The sequence below is a fragment of the Portunus trituberculatus genome, chromosome 21 (genome assembly GCF_017591435.1).
Source record: "Portunus trituberculatus isolate SZX2019 chromosome 21, ASM1759143v1, whole genome shotgun sequence".
In the NCBI taxonomy this organism is placed as follows: Eukaryota; Metazoa; Arthropoda; class Malacostraca; order Decapoda; family Portunidae; genus Portunus; species Portunus trituberculatus.
Window position 1 is genome coordinate 2039839 of NC_059275.1, and position 10076 is coordinate 2049914.

The 10076-nt window shown below is 42.5% G+C and overlaps 1 protein-coding gene across 3 annotated transcripts in view; it reads left to right on the plus strand.

Moving 5' to 3' along the window:
• Nucleotides 1-10076, plus strand: part of LOC123507250 (zyxin-like) — a 42056-nt gene that overhangs the window by 27282 nt on the left and 4698 nt on the right. The window contains exons 2-7 of one of the 3 annotated variants that reach the window (XM_045260011.1): nucleotides 761-851; nucleotides 3391-3623; nucleotides 4179-4309; nucleotides 8787-8838; nucleotides 8992-9060; nucleotides 9818-9943. In XM_045260011.1, coding sequence (XP_045115946.1) covers nucleotides 761-851; nucleotides 3391-3623; nucleotides 4179-4309; nucleotides 8787-8838; nucleotides 8992-9060; nucleotides 9818-9943 — 702 coding nt within the window. Of the gene's footprint in view, nucleotides 1-760; nucleotides 852-3390; nucleotides 3624-4178; nucleotides 4310-5571; nucleotides 7112-8786; nucleotides 8839-8991; nucleotides 9061-9817; nucleotides 9944-10076 lie in introns of those variants that run through there. The other 2 variants (XM_045260012.1, XM_045260013.1) reach the window with 2 other exon arrangements.

Here is a 10076-nt window from a genome sequence, read left to right on the forward strand (position 1 = left end):
GCGCAGGTGCTGAGTTTTGTCCCGCGTCAAGAGAAAGGCACAGGCGGAAAGTAATGACTGCTTAATTATGGTGTTCATTTTCTGCCGCGTCAGGAGAAGGCGTGGGTTAGAAATATGCTGTGTGTTTAGTAGGTTGTCCGTGTTTCCATCCTCACGTACACAAGTGCAGAGTTGTGTCAGGTCAGGAGAAGGCTGGAGGTGGGAAAATAATTGTTGCACTTATTAATGCCTTGTACCTAACTAGTTATATGGAGTCTTGCAACCTGACGCTCTGACTTCATAGTGTTTATAGTTTTCCTTCAGCCATGCGTCCTCTGATCTTTGAACCCTTCACTGTCACAAGTCAGAAGGCGAGAGTGCGAAAGTAATTATTGTACTCAACTAATGCCGTGTTCTTAATATATTCTATCATGTACGGTCGAGGCCAGGAGTCTTGCAACCTGACGCTCTCTCTTCTACAGTATTTAGCGTTTTCTTTCACCTAGGCGTCCTCTGATCTAGGAACCTTTCACTCCCCAGGTGTTGTAAGGTTAGGCAGCATATCGGATGTCCTACAATTGAAAGAAAACGAGAAAACGGTTAGATTAGTGGAAAAGAACACGGCATAAAAACATATTCGTCCGTGACCATAACGAATTTCATCATATATTTAACTTTTTTTTTTGGTGCAGATGCTTAAGTGGACGTGAAGAGTGTAAGTAACTGGTGTGTATATTTTCTGTGTGTTTCTTTATTTATGTATTTGTTTCTCCTTCTGCAGGGGATGAGCGAGGCGGAGAGGAAGTTGGAGGCACTAACGCAGCAGATAGAGGAGGAGATGGAAAAGAAGGAGCAGGAGGGAGAGTACTACGGTGAGTGTGTGTGTGTGTGTGTGTTTTAGTTTATTTATTAACGTTTAATCGTTTCTCGGCTTTCTCTTTCTTCTTCAAGTGTTTGTTTAGTGTGTGTGTGTGTGTGTGTGTGTGTGTGTGTGTGTGTGTGTGTGTGTGTGTGTGTGTCGTTCGTTCGTTCGTTCGTTCTCACAGTGCCTCATCAGTTGTATAGAGTTTTGCTGTTCTGTGTTATATTGTGTTGGGTTGTTCAGTGTGGTGTTCGGTGTTGCATTGTGTTGTGTTTGTGTTGTGTTGTGTAGTGTTGTGATATGTTGCTTTGTGTTGTGTTGCTCCCGATGCTTTCTTCTTCAAGTCGCCGGGTTTGTCTACCATCAAGGTCACGTGATTGTGAAAGAAAATTATTATCAGAGAGAGAGAGAGAGAGAGAGAGAGAGAGAGAGAGAGAGAGTTGGCACCCAGATAGTGTCATCATCGCCCTTTCCTTTCTCTCTCCTCCTCCTCCTCCCTTTTCATGGCACTCAGGCCAGTCTCGCCGCCACCACTGCTGTATCATGTGACATTTACTCTCTCTCTCTCTCTCTCTCTCTCTCTCTCTCTCTCTCTCTCTCTCTCTCTCTCTCTCTCTCTCTCTCTCTCACACACACACACACACACACACACACACACACACACACACACACACACACACACACACCTCACTTTTCTCTCGCTTTGCCACCGCAGTCCTTCCCCTCCCCTCTACCCTCTCCGTTCCCTCTTCCTCTCCCTCTCCCGTGCCCTCCCTGAGTGAGTCCATTCTCCACACACCCAGAGGAATTTCAGCGCCAGTGCCACGTGATCTTGCTCTGTGCCGAGAGAGAGAGAGAGAGAGAGAGAGAGAGAGAGAGGGTGAGGGCGAGGGCGAGGGCGAGGGCCACCTGCTACACACAATCACTGCTACGCCACCACTGCCTCGCCTTCTCACTAAGCTCTTCACCGGTCTCTTGTAAAACGATAAATATAGTAACTCAGAATTATTATTATTACTGACAGTGGGTGGTGATTTGTAGCCATGTAGCTTTCCTATGGTGTGTTCGGTGGGGGTGGTGGTGACGTAGGGGTAGAGGGCCAGGGAGGCGATGGAGGGAGTCAGGGAGCACGGGAAGAAAGCCTGGGCCAGTGGCAGTGAGGCGGCGGGTGTTGGTCGGAGTGACAGCCAGTGTTTGTTTGTGTGTGTTTGTGTGGTAGAGTGTTGGGAAGGGAGGAAGCCACCATCTCATCTCATCCCGGCTTTCTTGCCCTCACTTATCACCCTCCACTCACCGCTTTACTATTCTCGCTTCTCTCCTTTCTGATTCGTCCTTCACCCTCCCTCACTCTCTCTTCACTCTCCCTTCTCCCAGTTCATCGTCAGTGCCAAGCCAAGGTACATTTTCATCCTTTACCATTCTCTCAGTTCTAATTAGTCGTCCTCCTGCCTATTGTGGGATGTTTTTCTATGTAACTTTTCTATGTGACTCTCCTTTCACTTCACCCTGTTCATCGTCAACGCAAAGTTAGAGTACGTGCATTTCACCCTCATCATCATCACCACTCTTCACTTCTCGTAACCTTACTACCTCATATGTCTGGCTTTATTCCTACTCACCTAGTTAATGTTACTGAGTTTTAAAAGCCGTAGTCTACACTTTACTCCTCACTCAGGTCTTCTAGTACACAGAACCCACACACACACACACCCGCACAAGCACCCACACTCACACCCACACCACGCATCTTGCACCACGGCTCCCTCCCTTGGCGTGTGTTTAGTTACCTTGGCTGGTGTGTGGTGGCGGCGGCAGGTGTAGTAGGGCGGACCAGGTACAGTATTTCTAGGTAACATTGGTCAAGTGTCGCCACCCTCAGGAGAATGGTTGTTTGGTTGGGGCCCTGCTGCTGCCTCGAGTCATGACTACTCTTGTTAAGTGTAAGTGTGTGTGTGTGTGGATATGCATTTTGCTGTTCTGTTTTGTTCTTCTCTCATTTTCCTCTTTATTTATTTATTTTGTTGTTCTATTGTAGTAAATAAGTTTTACAGTTTTAAATTGGTAAAGTATCATAACGATGCACTGCTCTCTCTCTCTCTCTCTCTCTCTCTCTCTCTCTCTCTCTCTCTCTCTCTCTCTCTCTCTCTCTCTCTCTCTCTCTCTCTCTCTCTTGTGACAAATGCAAGGATAAAATAACAAAAAAAGCACCATTAGTGAAAATAATACATGAATACAGCTTTCTTGCTTGAATTTTGAAATGTCACTATTCAGTTACTACTATGACAAATTAAGTATATCAGATTAGAAGATTAATTCAATGTAAAATACAAATGTATGAAATATAGCATTATTTAATGGAACAGACTCAGTAATCTGGTTGTTTAGGCTGAGTCTTTAACAAACTTTAAAGGATTAGACAAATTTATGGATGGGGATGACAGACGGATATAGGTAGGTATGCTTCACATTGGGACTGCCACATAAAGGCCTTATGACTTCTTGTTGCTTCCCTTATTTTCTTGTGTTCTTATGTTGTTGTGTTGTTGCAGGCGTATGTCACACCTGTGGGGACAAGGTGACAGGTGCTGGCCAGGCGTGTCAGGCCATGGGCAACCTCTATCACACCAACTGCTTCATCTGCTGTTCTTGTGGCCGAGCGCTGCGGGGCAAGGCCTTCTACAATGTGCATGGCAAGGTGTACTGTGAGGAGGACTACCTGTATTCTGGCTTCCAGCAGACGGCAGAGAAGTGTGCCATCTGTGGCCACCTCATCATGGAGATGGCAAGTCCCTTCCTTTGCACTAAACAAGGATGTGCCATTGGTTTATATTGGATTTGGATTGTCTTTCATGAGAGGAAATGAGGGAATAACTAGCATGACATATTTTGGTCAAAGATAGATGTATTGTTGGCTTATATTGCAAGTCATGAAGGCAGAGAAAGAAAGAAATTGAAATCGTATCTTTTGTTGTATATATTTGTGTGCAAAACCATGCTGTAGTTTGTTTATCAAATTAAAAAAAAATTATAAATTGCTTGGTTTTGTTTGGTTTGCTTCAAGGCCGGAGTATGAAAAAATTAGATTTAAAAGAGATAGAAGGAATTACACGGTTTTGAAGTAGATTGTTATCAGGTTGTTAGTAATGAGTCATTAAAGAACTTTAAAAGATCAGACAAATTTATGAATTAGGTTGATAGGTGGAAATTGGTAGGTATATTTCATATTGGGACTGCCACGTGCAGACCTTAAGGCGTCCTGCAACTTCCCTTACTTTCTCATGTTCATATGTTCTTATGCTATCAAGTGAAAGTGAGTGACGGTTTCCTTGTCTTATAGATCCTGCAAGCCATGGGGAAGTCCTACCACCCTGGATGCTTCAGGTGCTGCATCTGTAATGAGTGCCTGGATGGGGTGCCCTTCACTGTGGATGTCGACAACAAGATCTACTGCGTCCACGACTATCATAGGTCAGTTTTAGGGAAGGCATGGGGGGTGGGTGAAGAACAGGATGGTGGTGTGAGGGAAGGGAAAGGGAAGTGTAATGGAAAGGAAGGGAATGTGAGGAACAGAACATTAGTATGAGGAAAGGAGGATATAAGGAACAGGACATAGTATGAAGTAAAGGAAGGGAAATATGATGAACAAGACAGTATGAGAGAAGGGAAGGGAATCTTGAAGGAGACATTCATATGAGGAAAGAGAAGAGGGCTAAAACGAACAGAACATCAAATAAGGGAGGGACAGAAAATTATAAGCGACAAAACATTAGTATGAGGAAAGGGAAGGGAATTATGAAGAATCGGACTTTATTTAATGGTAAACAAAAGCTCTTCTCTCTCAGAGTTTTTAGTTTAGTTTCATTTTTATTTTCTAATACAATGTTCTCTTTGATCTCTGATGCCTTTTTCTGATATTCTGTGATTTTTTTCTCATTTCAAGCTTAATTTGGGATATTGTGCTGCCTGAAGCATGGATCTATGAGTGGTTTGTTGCTGGTGCTTTAGTATTGCTGCTGCTCTTCTGGCATTGTAGTGTAAAGGATGCCTAGATTAACAGAGCTGGGTGATCTTGGAGCAAAGGAAAGGTTGTGAGAGCATTAGAGCTGCAGTGTGTGTGTGTGTGTGTGTGTGTGTGTGTGTGTGCTTGTACGTACATGCGCGTTACTGGACTTCTCCCCACTTGAGGCAGTCCTTCTTGTGTTCTCTGTTGATACCTGAGTAGGGACATACCTGGCTGGGGGATGGTTAGTGTAGTGACCCACTCACTCTGGGCTGGCTGGCAGCAAGGCACCCATAGTGAACTGTTTGCTCCTGCTTGAGATTACATTTAACTGCCTTTTCTAAGAATGGTGAGTTGTGCTCCTTGCTTTCCTGCCATTCTCTTTCCCTGCCTAGAAGACTGTAAGGAATGAAAGTAACTGTGCTTTTTTGGGTAGTCAGAGATGTTTGCTGCTTCTTAATGTAATTTTTGTTTGTTGTTTGAAAGCTGTAATTACAATAACCATATTGCATCATGTACTGTCTAGACTATGAGCACACTGACAGTGTACAAGCTCTTCATAATCCTTATTACAACTTAATTTTGTAATCATTAGCTGTTTACATATTTGGGTTTCTTAGAAAACTGGCTGCCATTGCCATAAAGAATTTCTCACACTATAACACTGCACAGAAGACATTGCGATACAAATAGAGGTTTAAAGAGAACATCATTCCTGGAACTTTCTCAGTAGGGACGGGAAGAAAGGAAAGATGAAAGTGAAGAAGTGCACCTCAAGACCCCTAGGCAGAGACCCCTCCTCCAGTGGAGGCATGTGCTAACCCCAGGACACTGCTCCTCACCCCAGCACGCTGCAGCACACTACCAGGAACACACTCCATCATACTGTTTAAGGAAAGATCAGTCATCATTTCAATAAGTGTCCTTACATCTGTCAGCAATTCTTGTGACCACACAGCCACCATGTCTTCAGTGGCTATCATGACAGACCATGAAATGGAACACCACCAAGCCCTGCCAGATGTTGTTCTTGGAGTCATATAATAGTACAATGAAAGACACAACTTGTTGTTTTGAAGACCGCTGCACTGCTGTTTTGAAGACTGCTACACTGCTGCCGTGAAGGCTGTTGCATTACTGTCATGAAGGCTACTGCATTGCTGTTATGAAGGCTGCTGCACTGCTGTTCTGAAGGCTGCTGCACTGCTGTCCTGAAGGCTGCTGCACTGCTATTCTGAAAGCTGCTGCACTGCTGTCCTGAAGGCTGCTATACTGCTATTCTGAAAGCTGCTGCACTGCTGTCCTGAAGGCTGCTGCACTGCCATTCTGAAGGCTGCTCTACTGCTGTCCTGAATTTCACTGTATTAGTGTTACAAATTGTAGCCATTTGTTATTGTACTTTGTATTAAGAAGCATTCTGAAAATTAGTCTTCAAAATTGTAGGTTTATATTATTGTTAGATATTAAGAATCAATAAACTAATGATTCCAATATATTAAGGTTAGATCTTGTATTTTGATTGGGTTGTGTTAGAGCTGTATCTCTCCAATGGAATACATATTGATGGCAATATTTGCTATGATGTGATTTAGGCCTCCTGTGGGCATGTGAAGGTTGTGTGTGGGCACTGGTGCAGCAAACCAGGCCAAGCTGCACTGCACCAAGTAGGTGACTTGTTATGAAAACAGAAATTGAAGTAATATAAATTAGTGTTTCCCGTACACATGCAGTGGTTCCTGATGAAAAATCCATTAATACAACACCAGGCATTGAAAAGAATAGAATAATTAAATAGTTAGATAAATGTGTAATTGAGAAGAATGTAAGACTGCTCAATGTAAACCTAATTTAGTATTTTCCCCTTATAAAGCCATTTCAACACCTGCTTTGGTCTGGTGACATAAGGAATGGTGTGCTTGGCTCACATCTTAGAGATTGGGGTCAGATTTAGTATATCACCTTTGATACTGCACCCCATGTTCATCTGAAGAAAGCACTTAAGATATATACAGACTTAAATGTAAGGGTTGTAACCTCACTACAGTGTTGGAGCTGAAGACCTACTGCTGTTCAAGAGGAAATTAAGGAGTTGCTGATTATGAGAAAAAATATATTTGAAAAAATTGATGGCAAAAGTAAAATGATGCATCTGAGAAAAGGACATGAAGTTACAGATTGAACAGATGTTGAATATAAATTGAAAGCTTGATTTGATGTAAAGCAACACTGAATCGATAAAAAATAAATAGAAGTGATAATGAGTTCAGATACCTTGGATCTATCCTTAGCCAAGTTGAGAAAGAGAGGAGGGAATAAGGGATTGGAAGCAGTATAGACTCAATTAGACTTGACCATCTGTTGGCCATCAATCCTGTGTATGTGTGTGTGTCGGATGTAACTCAGAGGTTGAGTGCTCGCTTTGTATGTGAGAAGTCTGCTGTCCCCCGTGGCCCAGTGGTTAGAGGTTGGGTCATTGAAATTTGAAAATGTGTGTGTGTGTGTGTGTGTGTGTGTGTGTGTGTGTGTGTGTGTGTGTGTGTGTGTGTGTGTGTGTGTGTGTGTGTGTGTAATTCACCACAGTTGCCTGCTGGTCACCCAGCCAGTCTTCCCCATTACTGAGCGAGCTCAGAGCTCATAAACTGATCTTCGGGTAGGACTGAGACTACACCACACTCCATACACCAGGAAAGCGAGGCCACAACCCCTCGAGTTACATCCCGTACCTATTTACTGTTAGGTGAACAGGGGCCACACATTAAAAGGCTTGCCCATTTGCCTTGCTGCTTCCTGGGACTCGAACCCGGACCCTCTTGATTGTGAGTCGAGTGTGCTAACCACTACACTACGCGTGTGTGTGTGTGTGTGTGTGTGTGTGTGTGTGTGTGTGTGTTTTGTTTATGTTCACTTGTGTGCATGAATGTGCATGTGCTGAGAGTGTGGATGTCTGACCAGTGAATGGAGCACTGTTTTCTGCTGGATGATCACAGGCTCTTGACAGCAGCTCTTGTTGGGAGGACCTCCTCACCAAGTCTTCACAGAGACAGATATCATACAGTCTCCTACAGCCTCACTAGCCCAGCTGTGGCTGTGCATGCTGCCCTTTATGGATGTGCTGATTTATTTAGAAACTCAGGAAAGGAGGGATGCAGATTTTATCTTTATTTTATTTACTGATTTTACTTTTCCTTATGATGAGGCTGAGAAATAGTTAATATATTGAAAGGTTTAGTTGAGACAAGGTGCCTCACCTATGCACTCGTCACATCTGTTCCTTCACGTTATAGCCTCAAGGCATCCAGACAGTAGAGGACAAAGACTGAAAATGTGTATCTATGTATCAGGGCCTTCCAGAGACATCTTCAAGTAAAGCAGCTTGACCATGACACACACATAATGTCACCATGAGAATAAGAAGTCAACATCCTGTCTTGTGAAGACCACCCTAAAATAAAATCATCTCCAGTAAATAGGAACATCTTTTGAGAGAAACCTTTTGCTCCAGACAAATGCTGTTCAGCCCAGCAAAGCAAAATAGGAGCATTGAAGAAAATGATGACAATGGTGAAGATGCATAATTTAATATTTATCGTCCATTTCCTTAACACAGCCACATTGCAATTTGTATAACCTCATTACTTTCTTGGCATTCTCTATCATAGGTTTGGATCTTGACTCCTCTTTTCCAGTAGTATTATAGAATGGCTTCACTAAATTTTCATTGCTTATAGCATGGTCTCTTTTCCATATTTTTGTGAATTTCATCATTTAGTGAAAAATTCTGTGCTTTTCAATATAGTTTTTTTTTTTTAATATCAAACATGTGCATCAGAATCTGCTTTTTCCATTATCTGTGGTGCTGCTTCACATGTTACATTTCTAAGTTGGAAGTAAGAACATGCTGCTAATGATATTTAGTTTATTTATTTACATCTCTTTATTTTTCAGAATGTTTGCTCCCAAATGTGCAGCTTGTGGGAAGAGCATTACCCCTGTTGAGGTAAGTTATTCTATCAACTTTATTCTGATGGAGTGATTAAATTATACCAGTGACCATTGTTTGTTAGTAACCTGAACTCAAGAAGAGATGTGTGGTACATGTTACATTACTTACAATTTATTTAAGTTTATTTATGAGGTGATCTACTTCCAGGGGACAGGAGAGACAGTGCGTGTGGTCTCCATGGACAAAGACTTCCACGTGGATTGTTATGTGTGCGAGGTGAGAGTTGTGCCTAAAACTTCCTTTGGTAGCTTGATGCTGAGCTGTAGGTGAGAATGGGTGCATCACATGGCACATGCACCCATTTTCCCCAGTAAATCACTACTACCTCTTGTACTTCAATAAAAATCCTATTTGTGGTGATTTTTTTTCTCACTTTATATTTTGCTGTTGACTCATAGCATTCAAGTCATGAGAGAAAATTACATGATCATGGCAGACATTATATAAACTTTAGAAAGAAATAGTAGTATATAGTATATTGAGGTTGACCTGACCACAGTGACCTAAAAGAAATGTAGTGACCTATAGTACAAGGATACCAAAGTTGATCTTGGACCTTAATTGTCATTGTCTTAACATCAAAGGTGCTTTGCATTATTCTGGTGAGAATTTGATTCCCTACTATGGCCTCTCATGGCTAAAGACTTGTGCTTTCAGATAATATTTATTGTGTTTTTTGGATTGTCTAACAGTAAGTCATTCATCCAGGATAGATATTAGCTGCAAATGCATCTACAAGTGTTTTATTGGTTTAAGATATCAGTTTATCTGAAAAATACTGGTCTCATCATAAGAAAATGTTATTACCTCTTAGAAATTATTTAATTCTTAGAAAGAGAAGTTTGAAAAATGAAAGATGTGTGGATAGGTTAGATGTACCAGAATACCAGAGTAGTTTGTAGGTGTTGTCTGCTTGGAAGGTCTTCACTGGTGCACCATCACAAGTAGTAAAGAGCTTTTACATGCATTACAGAACTGTGGCCTCCAGCTGACAGACGAGCCAGACCAGAGGTGCTACCCACTGGAAGGCCGCCTGTTGTGCCGCACATGCCACCTGCACCGCCTCCATGCCATGGGCCGCACACCCTCCAACATACAGGTAGGCTGCTCGGGCCAGGCAAGATTTTTATTTTATTTAAATTTTGTGTGTGTGTGTGTGTGTGTGTGTGTGTGTGTGTGTGTGTGTGTGTGTGTCTGTGTCTGTGTCTGTCTGTGTAATTGATGCACTAGCC